General features: G+C 35.4%; 1 protein-coding gene across 2 annotated transcripts in view; it reads left to right on the top strand.

Annotated features, from left to right (window-relative positions):
• Slc9c1 (solute carrier family 9 member C1) overlaps nucleotides 1-17,969 on the top strand; it is a 104,065-nt gene that overhangs the window by 79,478 nt on the left and 6,618 nt on the right. For both annotated transcript variants that reach the window (XM_063239675.1, XM_063239674.1), the window contains 3 exons: nucleotides 174-302; nucleotides 12,021-12,206; nucleotides 15,427-15,553. In XM_063239675.1, the coding sequence (XP_063095745.1) occupies nucleotides 174-302; nucleotides 12,021-12,206; nucleotides 15,427-15,553 (442 nt within the window). The remainder of the gene's footprint in view (nucleotides 1-173; nucleotides 303-12,020; nucleotides 12,207-15,426; nucleotides 15,554-17,969) is intronic.

The raw sequence follows: 17,969 nt of genomic DNA, 5'->3' as shown, positions 1-17,969 counted from the left end.
ACATGATCTGGTATATCACAAGATTACAAGTTAGTTATGAATATATACATTTTATAGATTTCTAGGCCACAGGATGAATCCTACTTATTTTAAATTCTTAGCTTTGATGTTATTAGAATGAGGAAAATCTTATTTCCTAAACCACAAATGACAGAATATCTTCCCTTTTTCAGGCATACTTTATTCCCAAAGGTATCTTGTATGAAGCTTTTGAAAATTATCCTCTTATTGAACAGAAAATGTGGCTAAAAATTGCACGTGGTGTTGCTGCCAGGAAAATCAGGGAACATTTACCTTTTGAGGTAAGACGTGTTTGTGTAAACTCATCCTCTCTCTAAATAACACTGGATTAAAATACTCGCAGAAACAGACTACAGCCAGAGGTTAAAGACTGCAGAGTGTAAGTCACCAGTAAATCACTGCCTTTATAGGACTTAAAATGAGACATCTGGAAAACAATTATTCAATGAGAAGAAAGAGAAGAGCTCTGGGAATCGAGAAAGCCCCATTGGGAAGGCTAAAAATCATGAACTCGAAGGCAGTACTGAGAAAATAATGAAGCAGTCTGGAATGCTAACCTGATTCCTGGGTTGGAGCTGGGAACTGGCTCCGCAAAACCAAGCCAAGCCCAAAAGAAGATAAGAGAGTCAGAAGCCCCAGTGATCGTATGTTGAAAATACAGTGTTGGATTTTACTCTTCACCACATTTGGTACCATATTTATTGGTAGAATAAATAGGGAGCCTTTAAGAGATGCTTTATTGTTTAGGGGTGAGCTATTCCAGTAATCCGAAGTCAAACAACTGCACTTCAGAGTCTCTGGGGCCAATCAACCACAGCAACTGGGTGGTGAATGGACACAACAGATGGGTCATAGTGAGGAAGAGGACTAGTCACAGACTCCCAGGGAAGTTTAAGCAGTGAGGACCTCAGGTTGTAGAGAACACGGTGGTTGGTGGTATTACCTTCTCTGGTGAAGATTCAGGTCTATTGTATGTGGTTTCCTGAAGGATGGGCAGAAAGCACTGGAATTGAGCTCAAGAGAGTGCATGGCTTGCTGTTGGGGACACAATTTCACAGTGACTGGTTTTGCATATTTCCCTGTGGGATGAGAGGAAGGATTGGAGTTATTGATACCACCCATCTTCCAAGAATAAGATCATTTACACCTTCATAAGTCATCTCGGTATTATATTCAAGGATAAGATAAGATACTTCTAAGCATAAGATCATCTACACAATAAATCATCACAAGGTTATACTTGGGTCAAGATACTTCAAACATAAGATTATGTATGGCTCACTGAAGTAGTTGTTTTTGGATGAATTATAATCCTTTTGCTAGCTCCACCCATGACTGGATACTATGAATAAATAATGGCTGCTTTGGGAGAAGGAATCCAGAGACTTTGACTTCCCAACCATTGTTGGAATATGAGACTTGTCTCTGTTTTTTATTTTTCTCATGGCATTCTAGAGACAAATAATCGGGATTCTTGGCCAGGTTCCCAATATTGACTATCCAGATTCTTTTTTTTTTTTCATTTTATTTTAAAGAGGGTAAAATTAAACACAACAAAACACAATATAAGAAAACAATGTAAGAGACATAGATTTCAAAGCAAGACAACCAGAGATCTTCACTATCATATTGTCTCTTGTTTTCTTCCAAATAGTTGTTCATATCTTCACATACAGAGAATTCATACAAAACAACATAGTATAAAACTGATCCAAACAGGATGATGAAGGTGTTTTAGGTCTTCAAGACCGAACAATAAGCAAGTCAACAATGGCTGACTATCAGGATTCTTTTTTTTTTTTTTTTTTTTTTATTTAAAGAAAAGGAAACGAAAAAAAAAAAAATACATGGAGATAAAAAAAAGGGGGTAGAAATAATACTAAATTACAGACAAACAAAAGGTAAGAAATTGCCAGTTGATAAGTTACAAATTGTCATCTTCGAAATGGCTGTTCAGGTTATAGAATTAAAGTATTTAGAATGGCATTCAAAAAAGTGACCCTACAAACCATTCTGCTCTATGATCGAACAAAAGCTCCGTAATATGATTATCAGTCCCACCTATTTGTTTTACATCTCAAAGAGGGTAAGGTTAACCATATCAAAACAGAACAGAACATTAAAAAAAAAAAAAAAACAATTTAAAGAAATACAGATTTCAAAGCTAGTCCACTGGAGATCTTCCTTATCTAACTGTCTCTAGCTTCTTACAAATAGTTGTCCCTAACTTCACCCACTTTATATACTTATTGCATATTATAGAACCAATCAAATCATTACAGGATGATGAAGTCTTTTTAGGTCCTCAAGTTCCAAATTAGGGAAGACAATAGCAACTACCATCGCATCTCTCATTCTCTTTGTGACTATCGGGATTCTTGACAGGGTTCCTGATGCTGACAATCGGGACTCTTGACCCGGTTCCCCAGAGCTCTCCATGCTTCTTCCTCTTTCCAGAACAAAAGTCAGTGGTGTAATCGCTTTCTCCACCCACCAGAGGGACACACCTCTGTTTGCATGTTTTCCAGATCCCTGGATATATACAGTGGAGGGAGCTTCTGGAGCAAGAGGGGTGCTCTTAAACCCACAGCTGCAAAGCCGCTTAGGGACAAAAATGGCCCAGGACACACAGAAGGATGCAAACAAACACTAAAAGCCTCTGGAGTGAATACAGGCCTGAGATAGAAAGCACACCATTGATTGACCATGCCACATTCACACAGCAAGCCTATTCCACAGATTTGGGGGGAAAAAAGAGACTTCAACTGGAATTTGCTGTCTCTCCCTCCCATATCTGATGATTTCAATACTGTGGGCCTTAGAAATTACAAACCCAAACATTTTAGAGGTGGGTTTTTCCCTACCATTTCCCTTTTTGTTCGTCTTTTGCTATTTATTTATTTTCTTTGGTTTTATTTTTCTTTCCTTAGGTGGATTTTTCTCTTTTTTCCTTCTTTCTCTTATTCTTATTTCCATTACTGTTTCCTAATTTTTTTATTTCTTAATTCTTTTATTGGATTTTAACGATTTTCTTTACTCCTTCTCATCTTGTTTTTCTTTATTTCTCAAATTTTACTACTTTTTAGAGTTTGCCTCTCCTTATGCCCTTCACTTTTTATTATTATTGCTATTAACCTTTATTAATTTTTAGCCTTTCAGTTTACTCTATTTTATTATTGTTGATTTTTTCTCTGCTGTTGATGGTGATAAAACTTTTTTCTTATTTTTTGCTGTATGTCAGTATTTGATTTATCTCTGCTATGATGAGATTTTTTCCTTTCTAATTTGTGCTGAGGAACATCCCCCAAAGAGGGTTGGACATGAAGACCCTCAAAACTAAAAGACATAGCCATCACAAGTTATGCAAATCTCACTGTAGAAACACATGAAATATAAAAATCATCTTTTGGACATGGAGTACCCTGAAGAGTCCAGTAAGTTCTGCAAGTTCCCATCCTCCCCAGGAGGCTACCAGAAAGATGACAGAATGATGATCAGCAGAAAAAGAGCCTCTCTGAGATTTGGTGCCAGATGCTAGACTATGGCAATGAGAGGAAGAGAGCAAGGAGGAAAGTGGGCCCAACCACAAAGAGAGTTAAGAGACAGACTTCAAACAGAAGGAGGAGGTGGCAAGCAGTGCTTCCCTCTGAACCGACTCCCTGCATGGGAGGGACAGCATGTACCTGCACATACGCAGTGACTACTGGCAACCGAAGAAGCCTCCACAGACAAACACATCAGTGAAAAAGAGTGGAGGAATGTAGTGAACTACAATGGGTGGTGTTATTTGGGTTCAGATGTCTCCAAGGAGAAGGCAATTGTCTGGTATCTTAGAGAGAGGCCAACTGAGTTCAGAACTCAGAGCAGCTGCGGGCCAGCTCCATCTGGCAGGTCTCAGTGTGACGTAAGGCAAAACTGATTTCAAGTAAGGAGGCTGAGCTAAGTTCAAGCCAGCAGCAACTCCAGTTCATGCTGGCAGGGCAGCTCAGGCACCAGCCTCACACCCAGAAACAGACTGAACTTCATTATCAACTTATCAACTACCCCACTCTAAATCCACTACTGGGATTAATCAACAGGGATATGGACTCTGTGTGTCCATTCTGACAGTGGAGATATGCCTTAAGTGGACAACATTTTTTTTTCTTGACTGATTGTTCTTATATTTATGAGTATGGACATTGTGTCTAATTTTATTTGTTCCATTTCTAGTCCCTTCTGTGTTCTTCACTACTGTCCCAAAGTGTGCATAAACTTCCTTTGCCCTCCAGCAATGCTTCTAATCTTTTTCTTGTCTTTTATTTCTGTTTCTTCCCCAATCTCTTTTAAATTTTCTCCCCTGGTAACAAAATCATATATTGAGAGCATACCGTATGTAATTTTCTATCTGTTTCAGATTTTTATTATATAACCACAAATCTAGTTCATATGGTTGAAAGTAGTAAATTAATAGTTACCACAGCTTATCATTTTTCTAGGTTGTGTTTGATGTTATTACTGATTGTACTACTTTATCCACGATGATGTAATTGTTCTAATCAGTTATTCTTCCTAGTATGCCAAGACTGAGATTGCCTGAGGGCAATAAACAATAAGTGGGTGCCAAAAAGCCAGAGGCGAGGCCACATAGGCAGCAACTTCTCATCCCCAATAAATTGAAGAGGTAGAACCTTGCACCGAACTCAAAATACAAACCCAGCTATGCCAAAAGGCATCTATGAGAAGTAGTCATTTCCAAATGACTGCTACCATCAATGAAGCTACCAAGCAAAAGAAATTTATAAGCATCAACCCAGGAATTAAATAGATAACAGGGAAGCAAAATGCAGCTCCAGACTTCCAACCTACTAAGGACAAACCCACGGGACAAAGAGGTAGAAAAATTCAAAGCCACCTGTGTGGACTCTGAATTGGTAACAACAGAAATAACAAAGTAGATGAATAATCAGAAATAATTTCTCAGGTGACTACAAAGATGGTGACTAAAAGATAATGAAGGCTAGTAATGCTAGAGCATATATTGATTTTTAAAAAGGAGCTTAGGAAAACAATGCACATAATATAGGAAAGAAGAACCCATGAGACAGATTCAAACAGGTATCCAGGAGATCAAAAATTCCACTGAACTGTCTGCAACAGTACAAGCCAATGTGAAGACAGAAAATCAGAAACACAAGACAGGATTACAGTTTGCAATTATGAAAAGAAATATTTGTTAAAATAGCAAGGGTCCATGAAAAAAATCAACCCAAAAAATCTGCTAGATGATGCAAAGAAGAATAACATGAGATTGAATGGAGTTGATGAAAAAACAAGAGGTTGCACAAATGACGTAAAAACTTGTTCACAGAAGTAATAACAGAAAACTTCCCAAGCATGGAAAAAAGAATTTGGCATACAAGTAAGTGAGGCATGCAGAACTCAAATTAGCCATGATCAAAAAAATCTGTACCAACGCATGTAACAGCCAAGATTCCAGAAATTCAATGCAGGAACAGAGCAAAAGCAATTCTGCCAACAAAGGCAAGGCAGAGGACAGCACAATCCCTGACTTGAAATTGTACTACAAAGCTACAGTGTTTAAAAAAAAAACCCCGCATGGTACTGACAAAGATAAATAAATAAATGAAATCAGACATCAAAGGAACAGATTAGAAGATCCAGAAACAAATCCAAACAAACTTAGCCACCTTAATTTTGGCAAAGGAGCCAAGTACCTTTACTAGAACAAAAATAACCTCTTTAATAAATGGTGCTGGAAAAACTGGCTTTCCAAATGTTGAAGACTAAAAGTAGACCTACGGCTATCATCATGCACCAAACTAAAACCTAAATAGATCAAAGATCTAAATATTAAAACAGAAACACTAACAGGTAGCAATTTCATCATATTAGTAAGTTATTGGACAGCAAAAGAAACCACCAACAGAGTAAAGAGACAAACCACAGAGTTGAAAAAAATTTTGTCAACTGTACTTCAGATAAAGGAATAATATCTAGAATGTATGAAAAACTCAAAAAAATTGCTCAAATTTAGACTCAATCCTAAAATGGAACTCTGAAATGAATAAACACTTCTCAGATGAAGTAGAAACAGAAAATAAATATATGAAAAAAAAATCTTCAACATCATTGGTCATTCAAGTCATGCAAAAAATTAAAACAACACTGAAATTCTATCTCATTCCAGAAAGAATGGCTATTATCAAAAAGTCAGCCAATAGCAAATGCTGATAGAGATGTGGAGGAAAAAATAACCCTTCTCTACTGTTGGTGGAAATATACCCTGGTGCAACCAATGTGGAAATCAGTGTGGAGTCTCCTCAAAAAACTACAGGTTCCATTTGACCCAGCTATTCCTCTTCTTGGTATCTTCCTTAAAGAATTACAAGCACCAGGGGCTGGGGATTTAGCTCAGCCACATAAGCGCCTCCCTTGCAAGCGCATGGTCATGAGTTCAATCTCCGGTAACAATTAAAAAAAATTGTTAAAAAAGAATTAAAAGCACCGCACCACAGTGATATTTGTACACTCATGTTTATAGTGGCACAGTTTGTAATAACTGAATCTTGGAAACAGCCCCAATGCCCATAAGCAAATGAGTGGATAAGAGTGTAGTTTTTTGTACAGTGAAGTATGACACTGCCATAAAGAAGAACAAACTTACACATTTAAATACCAGATTTTTTTCTGGTGTGAGAAACAAAGTATGAATAAGGATAAAATGTATAATAAATATTGATAAATGAGAATAAAATGTTAAAATGGGAATGGGAAGAAGGGAGTGAGAAAGGAAAGAAGAGACAAGGGACAAAGGAATAGTGGAAGACAATGGAAACAAAGCTTTTGTAAATAAGAAGGAGAAGATGAGTAAAGTGGGGGAAGGAGAATGGGGAAAAAGAAGACATGGCACGTACAGATACGAATTCCCTATAATGAATGTTACATGAATAAAGTTTTTAAAAAGACAACCTGACTCTGCCAAATATCCATAATTTGTCAGTAACAAATTAATAGCTCAATGAACTCTGGAAGACACTTGAAAATATATAGGAGCAGTTTGACAAAGAGACAAACAGTCTGAAAAAGAACTAAACCAAAATTCTGGAAGTGTAAAGAAAAATAAATGAAATGAAATGCACAATGGAATGTCCTAACATTAGACAGGACAAGCAGGAGAGAGTTTCGGGGCCTGAGGATAGATTGAGGAATTATTACACAGAGACACTAATAAGGAAAGGAGTAAGGAATTATGAACAAAGCATTCAAGAACTCTGGGATACAAAAAATAAACCTATAAAAACTTTTAGTAAATAAGAGAGCACTGAAGTTGTGAATAATGGTATAGAAAATCTATTTAATCAAACAATAGAAAACTCCTCCAATCATGGGAAAGACATAGAAGGCCACTTACAGGAGGCAATTAGAATCTCAAATAAACATGACCAGAAAAGAACTTGCCCAAGAATACAAAATGGCAAGAGTACAAAATAAGAAAAGAACGTTGAAAGCTACAGAGAGAAACACCAAGTCACTTACAAAGGTAAATCCATCAACATAGTTTGATTTCTCTGCAGAAGCTCTTAAGGCCAGGAGGACATGGAACTGATGTATTTCAAGCCCTGACAGAAAATAAGTGCCAGTCTAGATTACTTATATTCAACAAAGCCATCCTTCAAATTTGAGGGAAAAATCACACAAAAGAACAATGAGGGAAGAGTTGGGAGGGAGAACAACAAAATGACAGGAATTAGCATGTACCTTTCTACAATAGCTCTGCACGTGAATGGCTTTAATCCTTCTACTAAGACACATGAACTGACAGACTGGATCAAAAAGTAATATCCAACATTTTCCTGCTAACACACACACACACACACACACACACACACACACACACACACACACATCTCACTAGCAAAGACATACACAGACTGAAAGTGAAAGGACAGAAGTAGCTATACTCATATCTGACCAAAGCTGACTTCAAGAAAAAACTAGTTAGGCAAGACAAAGAAGTCCTCTGTATATTGTAAAGGAAACAATCTGAGAAGATATAAGAGTTATATATATATTTATGCACTGATATTGATGTAACTAATTATATAAAACAAAAATTACTCAACATAAAAGGATACATATCCAATCAATACAACCCAATAACAATGGGTGTCACTCTCAGCAACAGATAGGTCATCCAGACCACTACTCCCACCCAAAATCATCCCCCCAAAACAGAGTTAAACTGTACTATTCATCAAATAGACTTAATAGAAATCTATATAACATTCCATCTAATAACTACAAAATACAAATTATTGTCAGCAGTTCATGGAACATTCTCCAAAATACATTGTATTTTCAGGTCATAAGGTAAGCCTTAACAAATACCAAAAAGTGAAATAAATTTCTTGTGTCTTGTCAGATCAGAGTGCAATAAAACTAGAAATGTACAAATGAGAGAAACTACAGAAAGGGGAAACAAATAAACAGTAAACAACCCCTTTTTAAACAATCAGTGGGTCATCAACAAAATCAGAAGAAAATTTAAAAACTCTTAGAATCAAATGGAAATACAATGTATCAGAACCCTGAGGACACAATAAGGGCAGTTTTAACAGGAAAGTTTATAGCTGAGTATGTACATCAAAAACAAGAGCCAAATGACTTGATGATGCATCTCAAGGTCTTAGAAAAAAAAGAATAAAATCTCAACAAACAGAAAGAAGAAATCAAATTGGAGCTGAAGTTACTGATATAGAAACTATAAAAAACAATATGCAGGATCAATGGAACAAGAGTTGATTGAAAATAAAAACAAGATTGATAAACTCTTAACCAAACTAACCAAAAGAAAGAGAAGATCCAAATCAGTACTTAGAGAAGAGAAAGGCATTGTTACAACAGACCCCACTGATATCCAGAGTAATATTAGTGACTACTTAGAAAACCTAACTAGTAAACTAGAGAATCTAGAAGAAATATATTGCTGGACACATACAACCTATCAAAACTTAACCAAGAAACTACTCCATGAAATAGAAAAGGAAATAACACTTCCAAACTCATTTTATATAGCCAACATCACCCTCATACCAAAAACTAGACAAGAATACAACAAAATTAAGAAAAAGGGGGACAGAGGTTTAGCTCAGTGGTGTAAGCATCTGGCATCTGCCTGGCCAGTGTGAGGTTGTGAGTTTGATCTCTGGCACCAAAAAAAAAAAAAAGAGAGAGAGAGAGAAATTTTAAAAAAGAAAAATGAAAAAGCGAGGGAGGAAGAAAATTATAGTCCAATATCCTTGATAACATGGATGTAAAAATACATAAAATATTGGCAAACTGAATTCAACAGCATAAAAGAAACATACCCTTATGATCAAGTCAACTTTGTTCAAGGCATGAAAGAATAATTTAACATATGCAAACCAATAAATGATACATACTACACAAATAAAATCAAAGCTAAAATCACAAGGTCATCTCAATTAGTGCATAAACAGTCTCTGACAATTACAACATCCCTTCATTATAAATGCCCTGAAGAAAGTAGATAATGAAGAATCATTCCTCAATATAGTAAAGGCCATATATGACAAACCCACAGCCAGCATCATCCTGAATGGAAAAAACTGAAAGCATTTCCTGTAAAATCAGAAATTAGACAAGGTTGTTCACTCTCATCACTCCTATTCAATATAGTTCTGGAAACTTTAGCCAGAGAGGGCTGGGAATTTAGCTCAGCAGCATAAGTGCCTGCCTGGAAAGCATGAAGTAATGAGTTCAATCACTGGTACAGAAAAAAGAACTTTTACCAGAGAAATTAGATAAGAGCAAGAAAGGAAAGAGATACCAAAAGAAAAAGAAAGGAGTCAAATTATCCTTATTTGTAGATGGTATGATTCTAGGCTTAAAAAACTCACCAAAAGAATTTCAGTGCTATTAATTTGGTAAAGTAGGATATAAAATCAACATTAAAAAGCAATACTTTTCCTATGTACTACAAATGGACTAGCTGAGAAAAGAAATAGAAAAACAATTACAGTCACAATAGTTTTAAAAACAAAGTACTCAGGATCAATCTAACTAAGGGGGTGAAATATTTCTGTGATGAAAATTTCAGAACACTGAAGAAAAAAACTGAAAACACTAGAAGGTGATCATGTATTCCTATGTTCTTATGTTCAGGGGTTAACAGAACTTACATTGTTAAAATGGCAATACCATCAAAAGCTACCTACAGATGTAAGCCCCATCAAAGCATCAGTGACCTTCTCTAAAGGTCTAGAAAAATAATTCTAAAATTTATATGGAAACACAAAATTATAAAATATCAAAACAATCCTTAGCAAGAAGAGCAGGTTTGAAGGCATTTCAACTCCCAATTTCAAATTATACTACAAAACCATAGTAACAAAAATAGTATGGTGCTGGTGCAAAAATACACATGTGTCAATGGCATACAGTGGATCACATACAAAAGAAATCCTGCAACTACAGCCTTCTGAGTCTAGGCAAAGGGACCAAAATATACACTGGAGAAAAGACAACCTCTTTAACAAATGGTACTGAAAAGACTGAATAGGTACATAAAGAATATTGAAACTAGATTCCTATCTCCCTGTACAAAAGTCCAACAAAAATAGACCAAAGGCCTAGGTATTACACATGAAACTTTGAAACTACTAAATGAAACATCAGGGAAACACTTGAAACCATAGCAAAGGCCAAGATTTTCTGAACAGGACTCCTACTGGCAATAAGCAAGAATCAACAAATGTCAGTACATCAAATTAAAAAATTTCTGCACATAAAATAACAGAGGCAGCCTGCAAAATGAGAAAAAAATCTTTACTAGCTATTCTTCTAATGGAGAATTAATATCTAGCATATAAAGAAATCAAAAAACTCAAATAGCTTAATAAATGGGCAAATGAGCACCTCAAAAGAAGTGCAAATTGCTACTAAGTATATAAAAAAGTGTTCAACACTTTCAGCCATTAAGGAAACACAAATCAAAACTACACTGAGATTCCATCTCATCTCGCACAGAATGGCTATCATCAAGAAAAAATGTAGCAATAATGCAAGGGGGCAAGTGGAGGAAAACTTCTATACTGTTAGTGGGAATGTAAATTAGTACAGTCACTGTGGAAATCAGGATAGAGGTCTCTCAAAATAAATTAAAACTAACATTAGATCTACCATTTGATCCAGCAATATGACTCCTTGCTATAAAGCCCAAGCACTTAAAGTTAGTTAAGGAATACCTGCAAACCCACATTTATTGTGGCATAATTCATAATAGCCAAGAAATGGAACCAGTCAAGACACCTATCAACAGATGAATGGATAAAAGAAATGTGATGTGTATATATAATGGAACATTACTAAGGCAGAATGAAATTTTGTTATGTGCAGGGAAATGGATAGGTCTGCAGGTCATCATGTTGAGCAAAAGCAATCACTCTCAGAAAGACAAATATTGCATGTTCTCCCTAATATGTGGAATCTAAAACAAATGACAAGCAGGACACAAATTATTATTATACAAGTATAAGGAAAGAAAGAGGAGGGAAGATGTAAGGGAAAATAATGAGAAAATATATATGATCAAAATGTATTAAATGTATTGAAATGCAAACAGAAAATGTGAAACTATGGGGGAAGAAAGTCAAGGGTGGCTGGGTGGCAAAATGATTAAACTATGTTACATGGATGTACAACTCCGCCAAAATGAAATCCATCAGTCTGTAAAACCAGTGTGCACTAATTTTAAAAAATGATGTCAAGAAAACAACTTATTTATCCATTCAGAAAAAATGATCAAGAAGTGAATTCATTAACAATTGTTTTTAAAGAATTTCAGATGACCTTGAAAACTGTTCATAATTCAATGTAAAATTAGTACAAAGTATTAAGTTAAAAAATAAATGGGCTTGATTTGTTTTAAAATTCATAAACACATAATGAACCAAGAAATTGTGTTTTTCTTACAGGATTGGGGCTACACATTGCAACTAAAGCTTAATAACCTTTATGTAAAAGATATTCCAAGAGTCATCAAAACTGATATCTATGAAGAAAATGTAACCTATGTTTTCCTCATACATGGCTCAGTAGAAGATTGTCACCTACGGAAGACATATAATGCACCTTTCTTGATTCCTGCGACATGCCATCAGGTAAAAACAAAAGTGATTCAAGTTTTTGAGTCAACCTACTCTATGTCTACTGTATTAGTAACAGGAAAAATGTCACAATAACCAGGCTTTCCACCTTCTAATCCTTCTCTTTCTCCTACGCATACCCACACACACCCACATACAGTGTTCATCGGTTATGTTGGTACTGATTGTCTAAGAACAAGTTATTTCCATTTGGTGCCAGAGAAACAGATCAAGCTATGCATTTTGGTCACAGTGAGATTTTGGTGCAATTGTACATAGCAAAAGAGGAAGTATTTATTTACATTTTGCAGAAAGACTGTGTCAACATTACATTAGATAAGTTCTGCCTGACTCAGACAAGTTAAATATCACTGATTTCCCTCAGCTACTTTGAAAGAAAATATAAAGTGAAGGTCTTTTCATAAACTGGTAAGTGACTTCCCTTGCCAATCAAAATGAGAAACTGAGTCATTCCTGTGCAAAGAAAAATTGTATGTATGTGCATATAGAATATGTGAATATGTTTGTGTTGAGGGAAAGTGAGAGTTGTCCTTGTGCAGACAGAGGGCACATAAAATACATATGCAGGAAGAGGGACCTAGAGTCAGTTAAATTAAGCTCAAATATATTTAAATACATTTTAAAGCAGTTAATATATGATACCAGTTATGCTAGATATTCAAGTGATAACGGGCAAATGAGATGTACAAATTGCTGTCAAGAAATATCTAAATCAAGTGGAAAGAAACAGATAGAAAATGATCCCTGAGAATCAGGACAATAACTTATCATCCTCCAAATAATTCATTGTTAAGTGAAATTACTTGACAAGTATTTTGTCAGTGTATGTGAATTTAATATTATTTTTTAATTTTGAGGTTTTATTTTATTTTGGTGAGCTTCTTTTGAGAGATTAAATAAGAAACATCCAGGAAAAATGTCCTCAAACTAATTGAGTAGGCTTATCCACTGCATAAGCCATATTATGAATATTTTAATGCCCCTTGTGTATTAAATTGTCATCAAACTTGTAGAAATAGAGATATAATAAGCTTATAAAAGAAAATGGACTCAGCTTGGTGGAAGATTACCCTGGAAAACGAGAGTACATTTCTGAGCCAGAATTTTTATGACTTTATATATGAAGTGGGTTTGTAAACAAATATAGGAATCCAGGCAGCCAAATTGATAAATTTGGAATTGTATTAGCTAAGCTCAGTGACCGCTCACATAGACCCCTGTTTCAGAGTCCCACTAAGTAGTGGTGAGCTGAAGTGTCACAAGACATTCAAAGCAAAAAACCGCAAGGCAAAACATCTTGTTGGAAACAATTTAGCTAGAATCCTACATTAATTTTGGTTGACACCTGTATCCTGCCTCTTTGTTGAGCATGCTAATTTTTCTCTTGTGGGTGCAGTTCATTTTGCTTTTCTCATGGGATTGTACTCTAAGTTAATTTTTTACTCTTCTGGGTCAATACAGGGCACAAGATGGCATCAGTTATGCCAATCTACAACAATGTATTTCCCGTTCACACTGCTCTTGCCTGTTTTACCAAGCTACGATCTTGGTATAGCTTATTCCTGTTTACTACTGATTTAATTTCTTAGCAGAAATGGCCTTGTAAAAGTTTTGAATCAAATTGCATCCTAAACACATGAATATTTTAATTACCAAACTATGTGTGATTAATCTTGTACAAGGGAAACCTGGCAGTTTTTAATGTTTACCAAAAAAAGAAATGGCAGAAGCATTTGGTCAAAATAATACCATACTATTTAGTGTGGTTTAGTCTTCAATTAGAAAGAAAAACTCTATTGTGTGATTATCTTTCCATCCATTTGTTCTAATGTATCACAAAAGTATACGTGAAAATAATATAAACTAAAATTAAAATGTAGTATTATATAGTAAGGTTAAAATAGTTAAATTTTATGATGCCATGTTTGCTGGATAACATTTGTGTTATATAATATCAAATAATTCTTTTAAGGATTTTCAACTAGGCCTAGTGATGTAATTCAATGGATTTTGTATTGCTCAATACTAAAGTCTTCATGTTGGCTACTAGTATATATGCTTTTAATAAAAATGTAGCATGTTTTATAATGAAGGAGAAAGTAGTAAATAATTTATTATTTTTATCTAGAGAGTTGAAATCCTGAATTAAGTGAGTTGTTAGTAAATAATAACTTCAATGGTTACTCACATTGGTTTACCACTGAAACTTAAGAGAATGTTTTGAATCCATCTGGTGTTAGGTTGCTATACAAATCAGTTAGTTGTATTCTCACCATCCTTCTTGTGATTCACTACATTTAAAGTGTTGGGAAGCACTGGCTTTTCATTTACATTTTTTTACTCCATCCTTCCCTCTACCCTGCAATATGTTACTCATATAGTTTTGATGCTGCGTAAATACACATTTTCTCATGTCTATTTGCTTTAGATGCTGTGAATCAAGCTGTAACAAAATGTTGATTCTTTTGTTATCTATACACAGCTGCTTACTTTGAAAGAGTACATTCTAAATAGTTTTTCTTGCATGTCTTAAATAAAAGTACTACATATATAAAGCAGGAGAAAAGGAAAAAGAAAAAGTGTTAAGAATGTAGGCCTCTGAGGGAATAAACAGTCACAAAAATTTCTTTAAATGGACTTTCCCAGCACGTGTGATGCCCAATGACAGGGACTCAAATGCCCATTGTGATACTCCATGCCTCTGTTATTAGGCCTATAACAGAGCTTTGGTTCTATAGTGCTGGTTGGGAATTTAGACAGACAACCAGGAGATTCTTGAAGCAGCTTGAAACTTGCTCAATCCTGTCTCCTAGACATCGCCCGGCTCATTATGAACCTGCATACCAATGTGAGTCAAAGCATATTGAAAAACATCTCCAAGTTGAATGATTTCTTAGAATTTATTCTTTTAAAAATTTTCCAACTTACAGAAAATAAATTTGATTGATTTTTTAAGTGCCATAGATAATTAAACTCATTCATTTTCTCATTTCAAAGAGAAATAAAATATCAAATCCAATATAAGTGGATGAAATAATGACCTTCATAAAATCAATCTGGAAATTTTAAGACATCTTCTTGTCAGTGTCAGCTTATTGATATGTTCCATTTTCTCCTCATTGCCTAAGGAGAGTTTGAAATAGTAGCTTAACAGGCAAACATTTAATTGTATGCTACATATTCAGAAATTAACTTGCATTCTGTTACGTTTCAGGTACAAGGCATAGAAGATTTCACAAAAGTAGCAGTTATTCGTACTTCAATTGATATGAAAAAATCCAGATGGCACTCAGGAAAGTTTTTACCTTTAATGGGAATGCCTTCAGTATCAGAATCTTTAGGTGAGTCAGAGTCGTTTGGGCAATTTTGAGAATTTTACTTACCTTTTATAAAATAGCTATATGTATACTTGGAAGCTATATGCATTCTAACCAAGAATATTGAAGAATCCTTTTAACTGATGTTTGGCTTCGAATATATAAAGTCAGACTGAAGTCAGTTATACTGAGAAATTTTTGTGTTTCACCTATAAAAATTAGCATGTACTTACCAAAATAATGTGGAAAAAAAGATTTAGGATTACTAGCTCTCTCTCCAAATTAAAGTAATTTATATAATAATAATAATAGTAAGGTCAAACTTTATGAATAGCGCACATATAAATAAGTAGAACTGAAGGGATACGTTTAATATAAACTCTATTCTTCATACAAATTTGACGTGATAAAAATTATATCCTAGTGGAATGATTATTTTAAAACTACTAATCTATTAAAATTAGGAAAATAAGTTCAAGATAGACTTAAAATTTCACAGTAAACAATTAAATTATGGAATATAATCATGATAAAATTTAACATTTATCATTTCCCTAAATAGCATACAATATTCTAAATTTAGAAACATAGACTAATTTTAAAATTTTGAGTGTCAGTTACAATGTTACTAATCAAGAAATAAGCAAAAATATTTCACAGAAGAAAATTCACAGCAAAATACAGTCTCTCAGCCGGGAGTGGTGGCTCACACCTGTGGTAATCCCAGCACTCAGGAGGCTGAGGCAGGAGGTTTGTTGTGAGTTCAAGACTAGCCTGGGCTACAAAGTGAGCTCAAGGCCAGCCTGAATTGCATAGCGAGACCCTGTCTCAAAAAGACCAAAAAAAAAGACAAGACAGTCTCTCTCAGACGTAGAATCAAGACATTTGGAAAAAAAAAAACAACTAGATAAAGAAAAAAGAAAAAGGGGGCTGGGGATTTAGCTCAGCAGCATAAGCACCTGCCTTGCAAACAGGCAGTCGTGAGTTCCATCCCTGGTACCGATAAAAAGGAAAAAGACAAAAAAAAAGTAAAAAGAAAAAAAGTAAACCTGCAAGAATTAGGAGGGGGCCGGGGATTTAGCTTAGTGGTTGAAGCCGTTGCTTGTTAAGTACATGGTTGTGAGTTAGATCCCCAGCACCAAAAAAAAAAAAAAGAACTGGGAGCTGACAGGAAACTATAGAGAAGCTGGAAAAATGAAGCACAGTGCACACAAAAGACAAAATGTGTGGAAAGTTAATGTTGTCCCTCAAGAAAGAGGACTTGTTCCTGCTCATGAACGTATATCCAGAGAAGACTGGGAATGCTGGTCCAACAAAAGCCCACCATGCTGTGAAGTGCAAAACAGAATGAGGTTCTAGTCTGAAAGTGACTCTTCCCACACGGCAAACTAAAATTGAAGAAAAAATTCAGGTCAGCACTTTCATATTTGAGAGGGTTAATCAGGAGCCATTGTGGGAAGGAGTCAGTGCAGAAGAGTGAGCTACAAAGACCCAAAGCGTTATGGCTTATGTCCCCCCGAAGCTTCATTCACCCAGAGGTGGGACTTTTGGCAGTAACTGGATCATGGACGTGTGATTCTGGAGTACTCCACTGATCAGTTTATCCTAATTCTGGGAATGCATGATGGATGTACTACAGAAGGAAAGCCCACCCTGGGTGTAGGTGGTACCAATCAAGAGGCTTGTACACCAGATGGACTAAAAACAGGAAAGGGAAAGGAATTCTCACTGTTTCCTGCCTCCCTTACCATGGACTGTTTTTCCCTGCCTTGGAGCCAGCTGACTATGGATTGAAAGTTCTATCAACTATGCACTAAAATAAACCTTTCCTCTTTTAATCTGTGGGTATCAGCATTGTGTCTCAGCAACAAGAAAGTAACTAAGACAGTGATACATGCATACCCATGTTTATAGCATCACAAATTACAATAAGTAAATACTGTAGGTGGCCTATATGCCTATTAACAGATGAATAGATAAAGAAAACATGGTATTTATCCACAATAGAGTACTACTATGCCATAAGTAGATAAACTTGAGGCATTCACAGTTAAAGGAATGTACTTTGAGACCATAATATTAAGGCAAACAAGTCAAATACAGAAGTATAAGCATCACATGATTTGTCTTATGTAATAAATCCAAAATATAGTTGAAGGCCACTTTCAGAGTGGGAGCAACCACATCCAAGCTTCTCTCTGTGAGTCAGTGCCATTCACAGCCTGCAGGGGGACAAAACAAGGCCTCACTAGGAGGTGATCCCTGCCTTGAAATTGTTTTCATTGTTTTCTTGGGTTGGGTTTTCTTTTGTTAAGTTTGATTACCTTAAATCTGATAGCATGAGCAGTTGTTTAAAAGATAGCAAGACATATTATGGTAGCCATTTTGGATTTACAATTAGCTTCTTTTGAATTCCTTTATTACATTCATTGTTTTGTTT

The sequence above is a fragment of the Cavia porcellus genome, unplaced genomic scaffold (genome assembly GCF_034190915.1).
Source record: "Cavia porcellus strain 051 isolate PalLab524CR breed Dunkin Hartley unplaced genomic scaffold, mCavPor4.1 scaffold_29, whole genome shotgun sequence".
Lineage (NCBI taxonomy): Eukaryota > Metazoa > Chordata > Mammalia > Rodentia > Caviidae > Cavia > Cavia porcellus.
This window is presented reverse-complemented; position numbering and strand designations above follow the sequence as displayed.